This window comes from Mauremys reevesii, linkage group 5, assembly GCF_016161935.1.
Source record: "Mauremys reevesii isolate NIE-2019 linkage group 5, ASM1616193v1, whole genome shotgun sequence".
In the NCBI taxonomy this organism is placed as follows: Eukaryota; Metazoa; Chordata; order Testudines; family Geoemydidae; genus Mauremys; species Mauremys reevesii.
The window spans coordinates 52,914,024-52,937,465 of NC_052627.1; the positions used below are offsets into that span (position 1 = coordinate 52,914,024).

Consider the following 23,442-nt stretch of genomic DNA (forward strand, 5'->3'; position numbering starts at 1 on the left):
ATTATAAACAAGAAGTGGGCAGCATTATTGCCTGCAAATGTAAACAAACTTATTTGTCTGAGCGATTGGCTGAACAAGAAGTAGGACTGAGTGGACTTGTAGGCTCTAAAGTTTTATTTTTGAGTGTAGTTATGTAACAAACCCCTCACATTTGTAAGTTGTACTTTCACAATAAAGAGTTTGCACTACAGTATTTGTATGAGGTGTAATGAAAAATACTATTTATTTTGTTTCATTTTTACAGTGCAAATATTTGTAATAAAAATAAATATAAAGTGAGCACTGTACACTTTGTATTCTGCATTGTAATTGAAGGCAATATATTTGAAAATGTAGAAAACATCCAAAATACTTAATAAATTTCACTTGGTATTCTATTGTTTAAGAGTGCGATTAATCACGATTATTTTTTTTTAATTGTGATTAATTTTTTTTGAGTTAATCGCGTGAGTTAACAGCCCTAATTTTTTATATTTGGGGAGGAGATGGGAAGATAGAGTGTCAGTGTTGTGAATGTCATTCTTGCTTTGGTGGAAATGCTTTTTTTGGGGGGGGAAAGAAGTAAAGTGTTAGCGTACTTAATGCTGTAAAAGCAGTTAGGAAAATTAATCTCTTTGCACTACTCTTTTGAAGTCTATGAGTCATAGCAAATGTTTGAAGTTCATGAGTCATCGGGAAAGCTAAAATGATGGATTGTCAATAAAGGGTGGGAAGGATTAAATCCCAAATGTGTGCTCATAAAGTATAAATACAGAGCTGGCTAGTGAGAGAGCCAGTTTTGGGCCGAGGGGGATCTCAGGCAGAGCAAAGGAATGAATAAACACAGGGGAGTTTGTCTTGCGTGGAAGATGAGCAGTGAGGGAAGCAGGCTGATCTATTATTTATAAGAAGACTACATTAAATCCAACCAGTTAAGTTAAACAAATTTTTTAAAAAATCTTAGTTTCTAATTTAAGGATAAAACCTAGGTCAACCTAAAACCTTGTCGTAGAGTAAATCCTCAGTACAGCTAACTTCAAAGAAAATATCTGCTCAATGCACACCAGCAGTGTAAAAAAAAAAAAAAAAAAAAAAAAAAAAAAAGCAGCATGCTTGAATGTTTGAATGCATATAGAATAAGATACAAACTATTCAGACTAAAATATATAAATACATGGTTTCTCTTCACTTTGAATACTGTGCTCAGTTTTGCTCACCTCATCTCCCAAAAAATATTGCACAAACAGAACAGAGAAGGCATACAAATTATTAGAGGCTTGGAAAGTCTTTCAGATGAAAAGAGACTGAAAAAATTAGGACTGTGTTTAGGTTAAATAGGAGATTGAGACATCTAAAAACAAACAGTATAGGGAAAATAAATCAAATGCTCTTATTAACCCTCTCTCACAATATAAGATCAAGGGGACATCTGGTGAAATGGAAAGAGGATATATTTAAAACTGATAAAAGGAAATACTTTTTACACAACACAATTAATGGAACTCACAGACATAATGGAATTCAGTGACACAAGATATCACTGAATCCAAGACCTTAACAGGATTCTAAAAGGGATTAGACATTTCTATGGATACTGAGAATATCCACGGTTATATTAGGATAAGAGATAAAATCTCTCACACTTCAGGACCTAAGCCAATTGCTAACTGGGGTTAGGAAGAAAATTCCACTATAAGCAGGTTATTTCATAATTGTGCATTATTGGGGTTCTTGCACTTTCCTCTGAAGCATCTGGGTTTAACCAATGTTGGAGAAAGGATACTGCAGTAGACAGACCTCTAGTCTTATCCATTGTAATTATTTTTATGTTTATATATAAGTGAGAGCATAGTCTGGCTTCATGGGAAACACATAAGTGTATCTGAGGGCAGAATTTGGCTTTCACCCACCACTCACACAGTGATCACGTTTATATTGACAGTATCTGCCAACATTTGCCATGCAATGGTCTCAGAGATAACTAGTTTCCTCTGCCCCCAATATTTAGAATAAGAAATGTCTGTGGTAACAGTTGGCAAATGTAGACTTTAAATGTACATTAAATATAGTCCCATTATAATGAACAATAATATATTTACTGCAATAATCTAATAAATTCTTTACAGCAAGAAATTGTGACTTCCCAATACAACAATGCTAACATACTATGGTATAAACATCAAGAGCCCCAGACTTGCCAATTCCAGGGGGTTAATTTAAAATAGGGTAGTATAAGGGCTATATATTTTAGTGAAGGCCAAATTTTAGGTGGTTGTAAAGCAGCAAAACACTTTTTTTCCTCTATGAAAATATTTTAAAGATTCACTGAATGGATGACAAAAGAAACCTCTGGAGACATGAAGTGAAAATAAATCCTGACCTGCTCTTGGTAGATTATTTTAGAGTCCCATGCTGATTTATCTTTTACTTCTTCTGAGAGTAATATTGTAAGATAATTGCAGAATTCCTATATGAAAAAGGCTTACCTTTTTACACAGAGTTGATTTACATTGTAATACATATTGTTACATTTGTTACCTTACTACAAAATAGCATCAGCAATATATAAAACGGCAACAACTTATTACTAAAAAGAGTCTTTGTGTGTCATCGAAATCTTGTTGTTTCCACCGTTAATGAAAGGTAAAATGTCTTTGCCGTGTATTTGAAAATATACAGAAAGGGCTTGCATTTAGACTACTGTGTGTGCTAAAGGCCAAATTTTCTCCTGGTGTAAACTTCCATAGCTCCATTGAAATCCATGGCATTGTGCCTGTTTACACAAGCAGAGAATCTGGATCCAAACTTTATATTGCCAAGTTACAAATTACACCCCTTTGGATACCAATACTAAGCACCCTGATTTCAAAAATCTACACAGTGTGAGGTCAAATCCTGCAAGAGAACCCTCTTGACAGCAACCTTGGAGCTATACTCCATGGCCACCCAACCATGCACCCTCCCTCAGAGATGTGTTACATATAAGGAAATTATGTTGGTGGTAGGGCTGTTCTCCTCCTTGACAGTCATACATGGCAGTCTCTCCCTAAATGGGAGAAGGGGGACTGAGCAACCCCCAATCTACATAGCTGGCTGACAGCTATAAAAATGAGTTATCATTTGGGAAAGACAGGGCCTTTTGAAACAGAGGCTCCATCTCCATCCTCTCCTCAACAGGCAATTGAAGGTAGAGAGAACACTGTGGACTTTTAGTCCCTTAGAACTGTTTTTTTCAAGGAAAATCTTTTTGAGACCCCGCTGCTTCACGAGGCCCCCCTCTCTTGTATACAGATTGCTAACAGACCTGACACCAGTAACAGCTAGAATAGAGAGGAAACAGTTTGGACCATTGGGTATTACACAGAGGGGAGCAGCAATAAGAAACTATCTTTAGAGCAGAGGTGGACAAACTATGGCCTGCGGGCCACATCTGGCCTGTGGGACCGTCCTGCCCAGCCCCATAGCTCCCGGCTGGGGAGGCTAGCCCCCGGCCCCTCCCCCGCAGCCTCAGCACGCTGCGCTGCCAGCTCTCTGGTCTGCCACTCCTGTCAGGCAGCGTGGGTGGCGTGGCTGGCTCCAGCCGGGCGGTGGGGCTGCAAGCTCCTGCTGCTCTGAGCAGTATGGTAAGGGGGTGGGGAGCAGGGGGTTGGATAAGGGGTAGGAGGTGTCAGGGGACAGGGAACGGTGGGGGGTTGGATAGGCGTGGGAGTCCTGGGGGTACTGTCAGGGGGCAGGGGTGTGGATAGGGGTTGGGGCAGTCAGGGCACAGGGAGCAGGGGGCGGTTGGATGGGGCAGAGGTTCTGGGGGGGTGTCAGGGGACGGGGAATGGCGGGGGGTTAGATAGACGTGGGAGTCCTGGGGGACCTGTCTGGGGGAGGGGGTGTGGACATGGGTTAGAACAATCAGGGGACGGGAAGCAGGGAGGGATAGATAGGGGGTGTGGTCCTGGGGGGCAGTTAGGGGCAGAGGTCCCAGGAGGTGGCAGTCAGGTGACAAGGAGCAGGGGAGGTTGGATGGTTCTGGGGAGAGGGGTTCTGAGGAGGGTGGGAAGGGGCGGATAGGGGGCACAGCCTTCCCTATCCAGCCCTCCATACAGTTTCGCAACGTCAATGTGTCCCTCAGGCCAAAAAGTTTGCCTACCCCTGCTTTATAGGAAGAAAAGGCTTCTCCCTCATTTAACTCCCCAAATACTGGGCAGAGTTTGGTGGGGTTATCACCTGGAAGGAAGAAAATTGGAGACATCACACCAGTATTTGGTTATTTCAGCATGAGGCATGGAGATTCTGGGAAGCATATTCAGTACCGAGGAAGTCTGTGAGGAGGCTCAGTAAGGTTGAGGAGCAGGCTCAGTACAGGCAGAATGTTTGCTTTTTTTAAAAATAAAAACACCAAGCCTGTATCAAACTCTATGGAGCATAATTTGGACTGCAAATAGTGATTTCAGATAGCTTTTAACTCATTGAAATCTGAACAGATTTTCACAGGGACAGCAAAGGACTCCAGGACCCGGTCTGACCTCAGGACAAGCCACCTTCCAAATTTCATGTCCCTGCTGCAAGAGATCTTCAAAAAATATGCATGTTTTATTTATTTATGAATTTCTTTTTATCATTAGAAGATGGTTTTTTTTGTTTGAATTACTTTTTTGCTTTGTATTTCCTTAGTTTGTATTTCTTCAAATACCATATCTAGTTGATTGGTGTTTTAATCACTGCCGTTGGAAGGCCTAACTGCCTTGGTGACAGTAGCTATGGGAATGACATACGTGTAATTTACATGAAGATGATTTGTAGAGTGCCTATAGCAGTAGCAGCTAGTTATTCATTTACAAATTAAAGTACCTTCATTACATAAAACTATGAACAATAGAGTTTGTGTACAGAAATATTCAACTGGAGCTAAACCAAGTAATTATGTTTTGCAACCGGCCCCGAGGCTTGTTAGACTCTAGAGAATAAAAGTAAGATACCGTACTTATGAAAAACTGAAATTTGGTATGCAACAATAATAGATTTATTTTAAATTTAGAAAAAAGATTCACTGTAAAAACAGTAACTGGCTACTGAGGGGAGTATCTTACATGATTTAACATCCCTACAGGCATGTATTATTAACCAAGGCCCTGATACTGTAACATATAGCACATGGACAGGCCTGTGTTTACACAGAGCTCTAGTGATTTCAGCAGGGCTCTGCACGGGTGCAGGAATCTGCCCAGGCAGAGCCAGGTGTAGGACTGGTTCCCAGAAGTGCATAACCGACTGCGTCTTATTAAGTCCCATGAACTGTTCTTTGTAAGTTTCACCATAAGCAGTTGTCTCAGATGTATACTACTTCTACGTGGAAAGCTGCAGAAAACTCGGATAGCTCTCTTGCAGTGCAGGAGGTTGAACTTAGACCACTTTTTTTTGAACCGTGACCTGTGGAGGAGCCTTTACTAATGATGAAACAATCATAAAAATGTAGAGCTGGAAGGGATCTCGAAAGATCATCAAGTCCAGGACCCTGTGCTGAGACAGGTCCAAGTAAACCTACACTATTCCTGACAGGTGTTTGTCCAATCTGTTCTTATAACCCTCCAATAGTGGGGATTCTACAACTTCCATTGGAAGCCTACTCCAGAATTTAACTACACTTATAGTTTGAAAATTTTTCCTACTATCTAACCTAAATATCCCTTGCTGCAGATTAAGCCCATTACTTCTTGTCCTACCTTCAGTGAACATGGGGAACAATTGATCACCTTCCTCTTTATAACAGCCCTTAATATATCTGAAGACTTATCAGGTTCCCCCCCACCATCTTTTCTCAAGACTAAACAAATCCAGTTTTTTTAACCTTTCCCCATAGGTGAGGTTTTCTAAACATTTTAGCATTTTTTATTCTCTCCAGTAGTCGATCTGAGTCCTCATCAGTGCTGAGGAGAGCATGACAATTGCCTCCCATGTCTTACCTATGACACTCCTGTTAATACACCTCAGAAAGATAAGCCTTTTTCATCATATTGTTGACTCGTATTCAATTTGTGATCCACTATAACCCCAGATCCTTTTCAGAAGAACTACCACCTAGCCAGTTGCTTTGTAGTTGTTCATTTGCATGCGCTGATTTCAGACCAATTCCCTAATTTGTCAAGGGCATTTTGAATTCTAATCCTGTTCTCCAAAGTGCTTGCAACCCCTCCCAGCGTGGTGTCATCTGCAAATTTTATGAGCATACTGTCCATTATACAAGTCATTAATGAAAAATTGAATAGTACTGGATGCATGCCAGATCCCTGTGTGACCCCATTGGATATGCCCTGCCAGTTTGATAACGACCCTTTGATAACTACTTTTTGAATAAGTTTTGCACCCACCTTATAATAATTTTATCTAGGCCACATTTCCCTAGTTTGCTTATGAGAATGTCATGTGAGACTATCAAGCGTCTTGCTAAAATCAAAATATATAAAGTCTATTACTTCCCTTCTATCCACTAGACCAGTAATCCCTGCCAAACAAGGAAATTAGATTTGGCATGATTTGTTTTTGACAAATACATGCTGGCTATTCCTTATAACCCTATTATCCCCTAGGTACTTACAAACTGATTATTTAATAATTTGTTCCAGCATCTTTCCAGGTATCTATAATTCCCTGGGTCCAATCTGTTCCCCTTTTTAAAGATAGGTACTATGATTGTCCTCCTCCAGTCCTCTGGGACCTCACCCTTCCTCCATGAGTTCTCTGTGCCATGAATCTGTGATGAGCTAGATGATCTACATAATGAAAAATGTTAAGAATCAAGAAGCAGAGGATTCAGGTATTGGGAGGGGAGACGGATCCATGAGAGGGTCACTTTTTTACAATAGCTCAGCAGATGAAAATGATAGAAAACCACTGGTCTAGAAATATGTAGGTACTTCTATGACCCAAATCGCTGCATTTTCTCAGTGCATCCTTAAAAATTCCCTTGCAGCTCTCATATCAACAAGTAATGGGAAATTAGTACATCATATATGAAAGTATTTGGAACAAAGCAGCTTACCGTTGCAGCCACCCACATGATTTCTACATTCTTTCTTTTTTTAGCCTGGATATTTTGATGGAGATTTTCTAGTAATCTCTTTAGATCATTCTGTTCTTGAAAATGTGGTAGGCCTGAAAAGAAATAAACAGTTAGTGATAATGGTTATGCTGACTTAAAGATTTCCTCACTAAAGAAAAACTCCAACCTTTAGGGTATGTCTCCACTACCAGCCGGATTAGCAGGCAGCAATCGATCCTGCAGGGATCGACTTATCGCATCTAGACACGACATGATAAATGGATACCCGAGCACTCTCCCGTCGACTCCTGTACTCCAGCTTGTGAGAGGCACAGGCAGAGTCAACGGGGGGAGTGGCAGCAGTTGACTCACCACGATGAAGACACCACAGTAAGTTGATCTAAGTACGTTGACTTCAGCTACGTGAATAACGTAGCTGAAGTTGCGCAACTTAGATCGATCTCCCCCTAGTGTAGATCAGACCTTAGAGTCTCATTTTGGATTCAGGAGGATTTTGATAGAAAGTAGCAACTAACTATTTAATGAATAAAAAAAAATATTTTCCCTGTAAACAGAGGGCTTCACTTTCTATAGGTCATATTCTGAGAGCTGCTGAAAGTCCTCAACTTCCATCTTACCAACTACTCAGCACCTTGAAGGATTTGGCCTTAGTTCTAGATTCTAGTTGTCAGTTTAAAATAGAACATAGAAAGGCTCTGGAAGTGAATGGAGAACTGTCTGAGAGGGTCTGGTTGTGTATTCCTTGCATATCCAGATTTCCCACTGAAAACAAGTCAATGGGAAATATAAGTGACTAAGCAATCCAGGACTAGACATTTTAATTTATTCTAGGGCTTCATGGGCACAGACATAGCACATTACTTTTTTCCATGTTACCTCTTTCCAAATTAGTAGTGAAAATTATTAGAGACAAGTGCAGTCAATTTTTCTGGATTACTTCTTACAGACATGAACTAAAAGTGATTTATCAACTGTTAACATTTTAAAAAACATAACAATATCTTAGACCCACAGTAAGTGGTATGAAAACAATTCTATCCAGGTGCCTTTCTTTCCTTCAAATTGGCAAATTGAGTAATTTTACCTCAGTAAAACCAGGCAGAGGGATCCCCCCACTACTAAAACCAAATCCTTCTGAAATAGAGAGATCCAAGATTTACTTCCAGATCAGAGAGTGAAAACTAAAAAGAATATTACAATGCAGATCAAATAGCCATTCCCCTAACCTGATCACAGGCAGAATGATATCTGTTTGATCTACAGACTTTTATTTTCTATCACTAATGAAGGTGATAGTTTCTCTCACTCATGATATGTAGTTGAGAAGTACACCTCTACCCCGATATAACGCTGTCCTCGGGAGCCAAAAAATCTTACCGCCTTATAGGTGAAACCGCATTATACTGAACTTGCTTTGATCCTCTGGAGTGCGCAGCCCCCTCCTCCCTCCCCCCGCAGAGCACTGCTTTACCATGTTATATCTGAATTCGTGTTATATCAGGTCACGTTATATCGGGGTAGAGGTGTAATTTTAAAAATACATAAAAAGAAATATGTTAAAAAGCTCTCTGAATTGCCCGACCCACATGCAATATTGCACTACAAAAAGAACACAGAAGAAATAATAGAGAACACTTTAAAAGCTGGCTTTGTAATTCATTTTTGTAATTGTTTTATTGAAGATTATCTTATCTGCCTATATAAATATATATTATCTTATCTGCACATTGTGTCTACTTTTGAAAAAACACACAGCATACTGTGGCAGAGCTCTGACCTTGCTCCTGTGGGTCCTGCGCTTCTAGGCGGTTTATGCTTAGCCTCAGTGGCTCACTGTGTCCCTCCACGCAGCCCTTCTCTCTCTAGGGCCAGGGTTACAGTCTACTGAGCCCTTTTCATTATAGACCTGCAAGGAGGTTGGTGAGAGAACTCCCACAGTTTCTGCTCAGCCTCCTGTCCTGACAGGGACCTGACTTCCCCTTCCAGGAGCTGTTCCTGTAGTGGTGGGTTGGGGGGAACCCGGGCCTGCCCTCTACTCCGGGTTCCAGCCCAGGGACCCTAATGGTAGCAGTTGTTGGCAGCCAACCTTTCACTGCCAGAGTTGCTATATTTCCCTTGGCCACTTCCCCACAGCTCTCCTGCTTCTCCCTTCTTCACCCTTACCTTAGGGCTCCTTTAACAATGTTTTAGGGTGTCTTCAGTAACCAGCCCTTCAGCCGCACTTCCTCTCCTCTGGCTCCCTGACTCCCCTGCCTGACTGGAGTGAGCCCTTTTTATAGTATCAGCAGGGCCTTAATTAGAGTCAGGTGGTCACATGAACTGAATGGCCTCACCTGACTCTTTACAGCTTAATTAGAGTCAGGTGTTCTCATTAGCCTGGAGCAGCCCCTCTCTGGTCAGTCAGGGAACAGAAAACTGTTAATCCAGTGGCCAGTATATCTGCGTTCTGCTATTCTGCTGTACCCAACTGGCCTGGGTCTATCACAATCACAATACATACAGTGAATATGCAGAAAGGAGTTTATAGATATTTTGAAACTTTATCATATTATCATTAAGAAAATATATAAGTGCATCATAATATGGTCTTTCTCAAATACATCCTAGCAAATCCTTAATTTTGGGCATACATGCATTTTACCATGGGTACAGGAATAGTCTTTTAATAAACTGTATTGCTAAAATAACTCATGCCTTCGATGTGAATCCTTAAATCATATAACAGTATTAAACTGTCAAATTATTTTTGTGGATTATAAAGAAATATGTCCTAGAATTACTGTATCCTATCAAAGGGGTTGTACTTTGGAGAATGCATGCTCTGCACACATAATATGGCACCAAAGCAGAGGTTCTTGATTTTCATATGGCTCCAGAGTGCTTTGCATGCAGCTCTCTTCTCAGGGTGGAGCGTATCATCCCACAGCATCCTGACATGGGTGTGGCTATTGCCCACATATCAAAGTGGCAATTTAAAACAACAGAGGCATAGCTTAATCTACATTTATGCTAGTAGCCTCTTAGGGTGAGTCGTGAACAATCATTCTCACCATATATTGTTACCTTTGGGTATGTTTTATTAAATTTACTTTTCAATAAGTATGCTACATTTTCATATCCTTCATATGTTCAGCTCTTCTGGGATATTGTAAAAGTGGTACTGTATTTTGGAAGCAGCAAAGAATCCTGTGGCACCTTATAGACTAACAGATGTTTTGCAGCATGAGCTTTCGTGGGTGAATACCCATTTCTTCGGATGCAAACTGTATTTTGGCTGAATCGAGAGGGTTATATAGAACTTTATTTGTATGCATTTTCAGTAGGAAACTATCCCAAAACAGTTCACTATTATGTATGGTTTAATAGGAGTAGAGAGTCAAAGGGAATGAGAAATGAAGATGAATGCGCAAGTGAAAACTGTTTTCATCTGTGGTTTGAAAGAAGATGGAAAGTCAATGAAGCAAAGAGGTACAGAATAGCTGCTCCAGATGGCAAGAACTATGGAGGAAGAAGTTTGCTAACGAAAGGTGGTGAGACGGTAGAGAGGCACACAGAGGAGGCCAGATGAGCAGAGAGTGGGGACAAGAGAGAGACTAATAATGTGCGCTATAGTAGCTACGTAGAAAAGTTTGTTCTTTTTCTTTTTAAAAAGAAATTTGAAAGGAATCCAGAAATGAAAGGGCCATCAGCTTGGTAAAAATGTTTATGTCCAGTTACGAATTCCATTTGGTTTTAAGAATATTGCAACTGTCATTGTAAATTAGACTATCCACTTTGTAGCAGGAACTTGGCACACAGGAAGAAAACTCAGCCTGGAAAGGTCTGACAAATCAAGGGACAATCAGTAGGGAATGGCTTTCACCTGCTTGAACAATGGGTTCCTGCCAGCAGGGCCTTTGCCTTTGAATGGGCTCTCACTTCACAGAAACCTGTTTCAGGGAAAAGGGGGTGGGTACCCGTGGTGAGCATGCCTTAGTGGCACAGTGGTAGGAACAGTGATCAGTTACAACTCAGTCCCAGGATGACTAGCAGCAGGTGGGATTCAGTGCTCAGATCCTCTCACAGCAGAGTGCTATCTCTTCAGAGAGCAGGACTGGGCCAGGCCGTGACTGTGTAATGTGGGTCTTTGTACAGCACGTTTGAAATGGTGGAGTCTGAAGAGCTGGGATTTTTGGAGGCCACAGGGAAATCCAATAGTGAAGACAAGAGGTGAATTAGTAGTACAACAGGCTGGGACTCAAATCAATGGCATACCTGGGCAATTTTGAGGTGTGGAAGAATAGATAATGGTCAATAGTAAGCTCCACTTAGTCAAGAGAGGGATGTCTGTCTGCAAGACATTTAACCGAAGGCTGTTGAAATGAAGCTGAACATTTACTTTGGGCTTATCTTCATGGTGAGTTGCATCACAGCAAGACAGGATGTGAATCTACAGTGCATCAGCTTGTGATGCAGTAACTCACCATGTGGACACTGCTACAGTGCAGCGAAAGCCCTAGAGTGCAGCTGAGCACTTGCACCTTAAAGCGTACTAAGCTAAAGCTCACAAAGTGTGCAGTAAAAGTGCTCGTACAGGGAGTAACTGCAGTGTAGCTAGTGTGCTGTAAATTCACACCTTATCTTGCTGCGCACTAACTTCCCTTTATAGACAAGCCTCAAGTCAAGAGAGCAGAGAGGGTGGATGGAGGTGAGCTATTAAAGATGTTGAATGATATATATACAGTTGACAATCAGCATTATGGTACACATAGTTAAAAGGTGGAGAGAAAATAACAGAGAAGGAAGAAGGTAAATAAAAAAAGACCAGAAGAACAAGAACAAGAACAAAACATTATGACTCTCCATAGAGCAAGGGCTCTTGGCTCACCAGAAATGGAGAAACCGCAATAAGACAGGTACATCAGCAGACATGTGCAGTGAGGCTAGATAAGCATAGTTCTTGAAGGGAACCAGAGATGCCTGCATAGATCTGGAGGTGGTCCAGGAAGATGGAGTGGCACAGTGTCAATTACTATGGTAAGATCAAGGAGACTGAAAAGACAGCATCAACAGTAAAAACGAGGTGAAAGGAGGAAGACACATGGGAGAACAGTTACAAATTATTACCAGAATGAGTCCCAGAATGAAACAGCTGACAGCAGCATTTTATAAATAGCAGATGGAGTAGAGGTAGATTTGGGGGGATTGTTGACATGGGTAAAGGAGGAAGAACTTGTTGACAGTGATAGAATATGCATAGAAGATAGGAATCAGGGGAGTAATGGTTGGTGTGAGATAACCATTGCACATTATGCACATCACAGGGTAGCCCAGAATAATACTGCAAGAACTCCAATCTTTAATAAGTAATGTAAGATGAAGAATAAAAAAGAAGGAAAAACTTTCCAGAACATAAGTCTCTGTTGTGGAGATTAATAACTGTAAGACCAGAAAACAGAGAAAAAGATTGAAGATTTTCCATCCCTATTAAATTACTAACATGGCATATAAACAAACACTCAGGGTCAGCTTCACAGGTGGGTACCCAGGTGATGAAAACTAGGGGTTGCCATTTGCATGAAAATTTTTCTTTTAGTTATTTAGGTCCAATGGAGGTAGTAGGTGATCTGTTTTAGCAATGTGTGTGTGTGCACGCACGCTCACACACATACACACTAATCTGAAGGACTACTTAATAGAAATTAGGAGTTATGGTGTCGGAGGTAAAGTCACTTCATGCAGCCATTTGAAAAGCTGAGTTTCTCAGCCTGTCACCTATTTAGGTTATTGCTGCATGCAAGTAGTGAGTAAATGCATTAGCAAGAGACTACTCTTCAGCTAATGCAACAATTCTGGCTGCTTCAGGCAAGAGAGGCTCTCTTGCATAGTACTTAAGTTTCCACGCATTTGCAGATTAAAGCGATGTCTATTTCAAACACCAAAGTCAGAAAGCAGCAGCAAAAGAAGAAAATAATTTTCTGATTAGCTCTCAAGATGAAAAAAAAAAAAAAAGACTAACCTGAACACCACTAATTCCAGTGCCTGTTAAAGATTCTGGCAAGAAAAAATCTACTAGCCTATGCAGAGTATAATTATGTTGTGAATGCAAAGTGTGCACTTGATAACATTCATCACATGAACCCACAAAGCTCTGACTCAAACCTGTCAAAAAACAGTGAGAAAATAACCATAAGTAGCAGTAATGATGACGGTGAAAAATGCTGCTAAGCACTGAAAGTCACCTGTTGTGAATAACTTTCATTTAAAAAAAATAAACCAGCTTGTCTGTCTGTTTATATTGCTGTTGTCATCTCATCATAAGTGAGACAGAAGAATATATTAGCTAGTTATAAAATAGCAGGTATTATACAAAAATAACTGTATACTGCTGGGAAGCTCAGATTGAACATATTAGTCAACCTGTGTAGGATTATTAGTGTACTTTCTATTCAGTATCATGACCTCTACAGAAGAAATAAATGGTGGTGTCATGTAGTATGAAGGTTTATTGGCATGAATTTGGGATGTCTCTAGTACTCCTGAATAGCAAATATCAGAGGGGTAACCGTGTTAGTCTGGATCTGTAAAAGCAGCAAAGAATCCTGTGGCACCTTATAGACTAACAGACGTAATGGAGCATGAGCTTTCGTGGGTGAATACCCACTTTGTCGGCTGCATGAATAGCAAAGGCCCTTTGAGTTATGCTAATCAACCCAAACATGTAACAATTTACATTTATTCTATTATGGTAGCCCTCACAATGTGCTAAGCATGGTCCACATATGCAGGAAGACACAATCCCAGTCCTGAAGAGCTCACAGACTAAAAGATAAGCAACAGACCAAGATATTAAATATATTATCACATAAAAAACCCTACTGACTACCTTTCTGACTAGCCATAGTTAGGTGAGCAATTTCATTTTGGCATCATGGTAGAAGTGAGTCTTGAGAGATTTGAAGCAGGAGATGGTAGTGGCCACATCAGGGAGTATGTTCCATGTCTAAGGGATGGCATGAAAGAAAACATGTAGAGAGTTGTAGGAGAGGCAAGAAGTGGTGTTGTGAGGGAGCTCGACTCCCTGACCTCTAACTAAGAGACTATTAAGGGTATGCTCATTCTTTCAGACCCCGTTCTCATGGCCTTCAAAGCCTATAAAGGTTACTCCTTAATCCCTGTGTTGGATTCTTCTCAAGTGCCTGGCAATATGGGCCTTAGGAAGTTTCAACCCATTCCCTATTGGGTTTCTAGGTCTGTTCCGTAGGTGTCTCTTTGTCAGACTTGTGCTGAGAAGCCTCTGTAAGGTAGTTCCCAGCCTCTTTGGTTGCCACCACTTCTGCCTGAGCTTTGGCCTTTTTTTCCAGGCTGTTGCTAGTCAATTAATTAGCCACAGAGGGGGAATAATTGCTCTGTCATTACCTTTTTTTGTGGCTGTTGAAGCGTAGGGTTCATATACACCATCACAGACATGTGGAGGCTGGCAGAGCATAGGGCAATGTGACAAGAGATGTGAGACGATAAGTAGAGATAAGCAGATATGTGAAGGCCCTTGAAGATGATGACATGAAGCTTGAACTTTAATGTGGTAAAAAAGTGATAAAACCTTTATATCATACCACATCATACTGTGTTCCAACTGTCTCCTTTTTCAGAAAAAAAGATGTTTTTAAAGAGAGAGAGTTGTAAGAACATGGTTTTGGTACTATTTACTATATCCTTTAATGGAAAGGCAGAACATTTTAGTACTAACAACTGTACAGGCTTAGAGAGGAAAACCACAAAAAATAACTTTGTTTAGATTGCAAGCTTCTTGGGGACTGACTCTTATGATTATCTGTTTACCACATTGCTCTGCAATTTATCACATGAATATCACCACCGCACATGTGGTATAAATATACATATTAATAATCATATATATATATCGCTTAGAAGTTGCTTTTGTTCAGTGGTAATCAAATGAAACACTACACTCAGTGCACAGATAAATAATATAAAGCAACATGATGAATTAGTTCTGTGTCCAGAAAGAATAATAAACTCTCCAAATCCAACCATGTTCCCTACAGAGCTGACACCTACCATCATCTCACCCCAATACTCACCCTGCCCCTTAGAAAAAAAGCCAGAGAACACTTCAGCCTTGCAGATTGACTTGAAGGTCAACAGAATAAAATTGACTAACCAGGGCAGAAAGCAAATTCCACTATTCGATGACTCTTCATTGAAATCCCCTTGCCTTCAGCCCCTGGCAGTGAAACCATGTGGGAGTTATACCACCTGCCTCTGACAATCCCAAATGCAGTAAGAGGCAATTTTGGAGTAACTGGGACCCAACCCATTGTATGCCCTATAGTTAAAAATAACATCTTAAATTACTCCGGGACACAAAATAGAAGCAGATCACAGAATAAAGGTGTTATATGCTTCCTGCAAGAAATATTTATTAGCCCAGAGGCTGCTGTAGTCAGCAGCAGAAATTTATAAGGAATAGACACATCATAACAACAATACACACTTACACTTTTCATCTATAGATCTCAAAGCCCTTTACAAAGGTGGATAAACATGGCCACCCACATTTTACAGACGGAAAAAGTGAGACGCAGCGATGGGCAGTGACCTGACCAATCTTGAGATGACAAAAAGTACGGATTATCATGATAAGGTCTGCATCACAAAGAAAAAGAAAAAGCCACACATAAATGACAGATCCTAAACCAAGCCCTGATCCTTGTAACCTAAATCACACTAGATGAGTCAGATGAAATAGAAACCTATTTTAGGATTATATAGACACAAGAAAGAAAAAAAAATATTGAGGATGGTTCAAGTGTCTGAAAGTAATATTTTGAAATTGAGCAAAGAAAAATATAGGGTGAATAGCACTAAAAAAAACCCCAATCTCATAATGGTGAGATCTTTAGATTGTGGAATAATTTCCCAAGGATGTGGTGGAAGACCCATTGCTGAAGTTATTTAAAAGTAGATACATTAGACAAAGCACTTGAGAACATAACCCTGCTTTGGCAGGACTAGATGACCTAATGGGTCTTTTCAGTGTTTGAGTTCAACAATTAAAGTAATAAAACAATATTCTATTTACATATAGGGGCTAATCCAATGTCCATTGAAGTCAATGAAACTCTTTCCATTGACTTAATTGGACATTACAATGGGACTCATTGATAGGGTCCACAGCTGCAATTCAGTCATTAGTTTTGTACATCTTGTTAAGTATTCAGAAATGAATAAAAAGTTAAGTGAATAACTGGAGCTAATTGACTCAAACTTCTGACAGGTATCTGTGCATGAATACCACAGGATACCTCTACTTATGTTACTAGAAATATTATGTTGTTAAATATGCAAACATTATAATTTACTCCATTGTTACTGTTTCACCTTTCTACTATGACCTGGATCCTGCAACTTGTGCTATGCGGATGGACCTCTACTGACTTCAGTGGTGCCCCATGTAGTCACAGGGGTCCACCTACTTAGAGTAAGTTGCAGGATTGAGGTCTAAACGTAAAGAAGCTGCATACTAACACTTTTAAAGTTTCAGCATTACAATTTGCCATGGTCTATCACCTGTAATTCTTATTAAAATCAGTTTGAATGCTATATTATTAATTTTATACTTACAATCAGGAGGCATTTTTTCAGTAAACAATTTGTAATATTCTTTAAGAAGTTCAAAATTTTCCTGGTTAACACTTTCTTGCAAAGTGGTATCTCCAAACCTAAAACAGCAAAGGACAATGTTGGAAATAAAAATAAAACAAATTCTACAAACAACACCCCACCCCCCCCATTTCACTCCCTTCTCTAAAACCAAGAAACCCTAACTCAGCCTCAGCTATGGCTTCCTTATGCAAATAGAGAACTGTTTTTTCCCCTAATATTTGTTTTAATAGATTTATACAACAGGAAATACACATTACACCATTAACAAATACTAGTTTAAACCACTCCTGAACATCCTTCCAAAAAACACAAGCTAACAGACAAAAATCCCTGCTTACTTTCATCTCATGACTATTCATTAAGTCCCAAATCCTGCTTCCCTGTAGACAGCCAGAGTAAATGATCTTTGTGCCAGGATTTGCTGTGGAAGTCTGAATGCCAGCCTGCTTTTGTACAGACATCACCAACTTTTACATCTCATTCACTTTTGATGCTAATAATGCCTTTGCTTCAGCGGAAGTCAGCAGCTGAAACTGAACTCAGGCAAGATGGAGGTGATGTCAGCAGGAAAACATTTTGCACACCTAACCACTACCATTGCAGCACTCTCTGCTGAGATTGTCTGCTGCAAATAATCAAGGTTCATATCCTTGGATCCTTCTGGCCTCCTCTCCTTTCTCCTGAACAGTTAGATTCAGCTTTCAGGGATTCCTTCTGCACCAGCAACTAGCCAGTAGGCTATGTCTTTTGCTGTTAGATAGCGGCCTAACCACTGTGACCCCCATCTTTGTGACCTCCAGGCCAGATTACTGTGACTGCATTTAGGTAAAGCTAAAGTGCACACACTTTAAAAAGGCTTCAGTTGTTCTACTATGCAGCAGCTCATTTTTTCAGCAACAGAGGCTGCTGGGAATGTATCACCCAAATGCTCACTAGTCTGGCTCCTCACAGGACACCTGGTCAAATTCAGGATGCCACTGGAAACCTGCTGCTGTCACTTGACACCACCTCAGACTTTGGGTAACTATATTTTGGGTAACTAGAGCATTGCTAATTTTGAAGTGTTCTTTGTATTCAATAAAAAACATGGATTTTTGGGTGAAAGCACTCTTGTGTAAAACAATCATTTCTCAGACGGAGGTGCTGTGTCCCCTCACTGATTTATCTCCTGACACTGCCTGGAAAACAGAGACTAGTTACCATAGCTCTGAGTTCAGATAACCCCAGATAACCATCCAGATAAGTAAATAATGTCACATGGTTGTTCCACAGCCACTGTTGCATCCACTGGCTGCAGTAGCTTCAGCCACTACTGTGCCCTATTTAATCTATTTATCATAGAAATATTTCTGAAGTGTACATCACCACAATATCTAGGTGCTGTGAAGGAGAGGGGGGTAATCTTACATAGGTAGTTTGGCTAGCCTAGCTACATTGTCATGGATAAATTACCATACCATCACCCTTCCTCTCCACCTTTGCACTGTCCACATCTGTCCCAGTTGAACTGTACTATGGAAGATGCGTGCGTGAATGCAGATGCACATGCAGAATTTGGGTCTAAATTCTTTAGCTGTTGTGTGATACAGTGTGGGAAAAAGATGATCTATGTACATAACTCCTAAATGTAATCCTGTATTTTAACACTCTGTCATGATTTCTGTATGTTATATGCATGATTTCTTATAATGCAACCAAAGTAGATATTAACTATATCTCCTCTTCTGTTGAAGCTTGCCTATTATTTTCTCAGTGTCTCAGTATTACTCTTAATCAAATATATTCCCAGCTATGGCTCACTGAAACTGGAGATGTTCAGTTCTATTGAAATAACATTTACTAGTAGAACATTAATAATCAAAAGATGATTTCTATTGTTATTAATGTTTCCAATTATGATTATTTCTCCCCCCCCAATACTTATACACTTTTACTAAAAAACACATTCAGTGTTTCCAATCTTAATTACATATCTCTAGTACAAATGTGAATCTCTAAAATTCAAGGGAGTCCAATGAAGTCAGATAATATTGTGAACTCCAAGTTTTATGTTTATACCTGAAATGGCAGAATAGTTATTTCTCCATAGATTAATCCAATTTGATTTGCTTGACAGACATGTTTTCTTAATTTTTCATTTTTATTATAGGATTTTCTTTTGTATATGCATACAGAAAAGAGAAGTGTACTGGTCACTGTGGACAACAGCACCATCCTCCCTGTCACTCAGGCCCATAATCTGGAAATCATCTTCAGCTCAGCCCTCTCTCTAAATCCTCTCATCCAGGCTGTACCTAAATCTTGCTGATTCTTTCTGTTTAACACCTCTAAAATCTGGCCTTTCATATCCATCCACATAGCTAAAACTCTCTTCCACGCTCTCATATCACATCTCGATTACTGCAATACTCTTGTCTCTGGCCTTGTCAAATACAATCTTGCCCTGCTCATATCCATTCCGAATACTGCTGCAAATGTAATTTTCTGAGGCTGTCACTTTGACCATGTCACCTCTTTCTTTGCCTCCCTCCACTGGCTTCCCTTTTTCTACTGCATCAAACATAAGCTACTTGTCTTCACTTTTAAGGCTGTTAACAGCCTATTCCCACCCTACCTATCATCTCTCATTCACTACTGAGATGTCAACTCCTGCCTCTGATTGGCCCATGCCAGCCTCCATCACCAACTTGTTAAACTTCTCAAACAAGTCCCTTCATGCCTTCTCCCACGTTGCCCCTCACACTTGGGAGGCTGCTCCCCATAAACATCCACAATGCTACCTCATTATTCTCCTTCTAATCCTTAAAACTCTCCTTTGCCTTGATGCCTATACAAAATTTGACGAAGATTAGGCCACTGGTATCTTATTGTTTCCTTGTATTCCCCTATCTATCCACCCATCTGTCGTCTCGTCTTATCATCAGCCCCCCCTGCTGCTGAAGTTACACTTTATTTTTAGCATGCCCGCTCAGTCAAAGCTTGCACAGGTGTGTCTCCTACTCCCAGTGCAGACATAACCTTATATTGTAAACTCTTTGGGGCATGGCCCATCTTTTGTTTTGTGTTTGTACAGCACATTGGAATCCTCGTCCATGACTAGAGCACTACGCACAATGATAATACAAATAATAAATAAAAATATGTTTTGTCTAATTGCACAGTGCACCTAGTAATACTAGCAGCATGTAACTCTGGAGGCTCTTCTTTGTAGTCACGTATATTATTTAACATTTCCCGGAGCTGTCCTTCACCTAGGAAGCAGATGAATAGTTTGGTGAATCTCTGACAGGAACTGTACTATAGGCTGACTAGCTTGATATATATAACTGTCTTGAGGCTGTAGCTAGGCGAGGCTGTGCAGGCATATTTATACATTAAAAGTTTAAGAAAATATAACACCACCATTCATGCCATTATAAGACTATTAATAACATAATTCATTGCTACTTTATTATCTATTACCTCTATTCATGAGCCCCATACTATCAATTTAAAAAAATGTGAGGAAAGTATGCATCTCCCAATGCCTGTTACCTGCCCAACATTTCAGCTTCACATGCTATGACAACAAATTAAGTGGTTTTAGGATTTTCCAAGAGATGTTTCAAAGGGCCAACATCTGCTCTTTGAGAATACATTGCTTCTGTCAGTGTGAATTAGAGCTAAGTGTGTGTATTAAAGAACAAATCAGGCTTTAACTGTAGGAAATAGATTGATATACTTATTACATATCTTTTCCTGACTTTTTGCACTGTTTGTTTTAGTCCATACCATCCAATTATCTCCTTTAATGTGATTTATTTTTCCAATATGTACCAAAACAATCTGAATTGGCTCAAGGGCAAGTAATAAGCAAGATTCCTATGTAATCCTGTGAGAGACCATCTGGACTAGCACAACATCCAGAAGCAGAAACTAAAACATGTATCTTTCTAAAGGTGCTGCCTTACCTCTCTGCAAGTGTTTGCTGTTCATTGATTCCAACGTTAAAGAGGACTGGGTACACATGCAGCTGCTTTCCTTCTTTGATCTCTTGTGGCAGCAACTCAAACATCTTTGCTGGAAGCTTGACCTCTATTACATAATGTTCACTAGGAAAATAAAAGGAAGCATAAGAGATGAGAATATCTAGCTGTTCAATCTAAACTATCATCCTTGTAGGTCTCACAGCAAAGAATGTTTACACTTAGAAATCAACGTTCTTCCCTCCTGTTAATTGTGTTAAACCTTCATTTAAAGTCTTTTTTATTTATTTTTGTTTTGAAACCATAGCAAATCTATAAGGAAACACGGTCAGTAATATAATTATACACTAGGTCTTGATAATGACTTCTTCACTGAAGTGGAAAAAAAAGGATTAAAAAAAGTGAGGGCAGTAGAAAAATTAAGAAAAGCCTTTTGTCTCATTATCACTTGGTACAGAAATATTAATGAAGGTACTTCAAATCTTAAAATGCTGTATGCTGAGCTACACCACCATTTTCGTTTGGTTTACTCTTGAATTGACCTGAAGTACACTCTAATACCATTTGCATAATTTCTTGTACCAGTGAAAACCCTGGGTGAAATCCTGGCCCCACTGCAGTCAATGGCAAAATCTGCATTGAGTTCAGTGGGCCAGGACTTCACTCCTTGGATGGAAAGCATCCTCTGAAGCAAAAGTGGCACTATGAATATACAGTTTAAAAGTACAGGATGGTTCATTACACAAATATGAATTCTGGTGTTTTAGAAGTGACATGATGTGACAGTTTGGGTGTTATAGCCTTGTCCCCCGTCTGATTTTGTGAAAACCATGATTCAGCCTCTATTTTGAGTATAACCTTGATTGTGTCTTTCCTTGTACATTGTAACCATCATGCTGGATTGCATCATCTTGTTGAAGTAGGGCTTGTGCCTAGGGTCTGACCCTGAATGAGAAAGACAACAAAGGTGCCTCTCCCCTCTGAGAACAATGAGTTTGATAAACAGACAGACTAAGTTAAAGGAAGCTGGTTCTCCCAGTTTTTCTCCAGAGGGCTGGGACTTTAATTACTCAATGAAGGCTGTCAAGGCAGCCAGAGGGGACTGAAACCAAACACTGCCAGGAAGCAGAGAGCATGTCAAGAGGAAGAAGGCAAGGAGGCACTTACCCACCTCACACAGGGACAGAGCTTAAGGACTCTCAGAAGGGGTTAGCGTAGACTCATTGGGGAGAGCATACACGCGTTTGTTGTTTTTTCATAGCTTTTATATCCTTGTACTGTTTAAGAGTAATGTGTGGGTGTGTTTAAGAAGTTCTTTGGTAAAGCCTCTGTGTTCCTTACGTGTCATGCAGTCTCAGAAGAGTTAAACTATAATCTGGCATGGGTGGAGCTCTGGAGAGAGTGTGCATAAGCTACGGGGGAAACTTGGAAGGGGTCTTGGAAGTCTGAGCAACTGGACCATGGTACTCCACCATCCAATGGGCTGTCAGACATGGAATCTACACTCTGGGAGTGTGTCTGAGAGGCCAAAGCTAGAGAGACTGTCCAGAGCTGGTGTGCTTGGAAGCATGCAGGATCCGAAGGTCGGGTCCAATAAAGCAGACTGGTGACTACACACAGGAGGGACTCAGCCTGGGGTGTGATACATGCCGTAGCTCAGTTAGCACTAGTGCAAATCTGGTATTGTTAAGCAGCAAATGCTCTATAAAGTAGGCACTCTCATGAGCAGTATCATTAGCTGTGGAATAGTTATGCAAGTCTCCAAGCCCCAGATAAGACTAATTTATGTTTTCTGTATTTAATTCCCTAGTTTAAAGCAGTACAGAGTTTATGAGGTTTCTGCTTGTACAGAAAATTCTTTTCAGATGACCTCTGCATAATGCCATTCGTCCCAGGCCTGCGGGTTGGAATTCCTAATTGCTGAATCTTGACTGTCAAATGCTATTGTGCTACTAATCAGGTATGATGGTATGCTTGCATGAGATTGAAAAGAAATGTTGATTTAGTCTAATTTTAAAAATATGTGATGCTAAACATCAAGTCAAGAGGACCATCATAATCACTACATTTCACATCCAAGAATCACTATGTCTCTAGGCTATAAAAAAATCATTGTAAGATGTCGCCTTCAGATATGACAAATTGAAAACAGTGGTGTTGTACATGTGGTGATTTTTGTTTTTGTTTTTTGTGTGCTTGGGACAGAATCTCCACACTCCATCTTGTGTGACTTTTTCAATTGATATTAAATTGCACAATGACAAAAGCTGCCTTTCAAATTATCTTGAGAAATACTACTAAGCTGGGATAATAGGATATCTTCATGGCCCAAGAGCAACACTGAAGTCAGGCAAGAAGACAACAATCATTGTAATCCAAAGCACTCATCTGAGACTAATTTACTATTACGTTACCGGTTTGATTTAAATAAGGTATAGTAACCAAACAAAATCTTTTTTTGCCATGTAATTTATTTTTCCTTGATGGCTGGATTCCATGTAGACAGGCTTAGTGGATTTGATTTGGGTTATACAACTACATTTCCCAGCGAATGGAAGGCTTAGCATAAAAATTAAAGGACAATTTTGGCTAGAGAACAAGTGTCTATAAACTGGCCATGAATAAATTTAGCTTTGAAATTAGGTTTCTAACCATCAGAGGAATGAAGTTCCGGAACAGCCTTCCATAGGTTGTTTGCCCCTACTATTCCTAACTAGTTTTAAGATAGAGCTTGATAAACTTATGTACAGCATTATGTGCAGGGTTGCCTGTGATAGC

General features: G+C 40.1%; 1 protein-coding gene across 11 annotated transcripts in view; it reads right to left on the reverse strand.

Moving 5' to 3' along the window:
* Nucleotides 1-23,442, reverse strand: part of INPP4B (inositol polyphosphate-4-phosphatase type II B) — a 554,905-nt gene that overhangs the window by 96,446 nt on the left and 435,017 nt on the right. For all 11 annotated transcript variants that reach the window (XM_039539756.1, XM_039539755.1, XM_039539753.1 and 8 more), the window contains 3 exons: nt 20,650-20,790; nt 16,658-16,755; nt 7,010-7,122 (listed from right to left, as the gene is read on the reverse strand). In XM_039539756.1, coding sequence (XP_039395690.1) covers nt 7,010-7,122; nt 16,658-16,755; nt 20,650-20,790 — 352 coding nt within the window. The remainder of the gene's footprint in view (nt 1-7,009; nt 7,123-16,657; nt 16,756-20,649; nt 20,791-23,442) is intronic.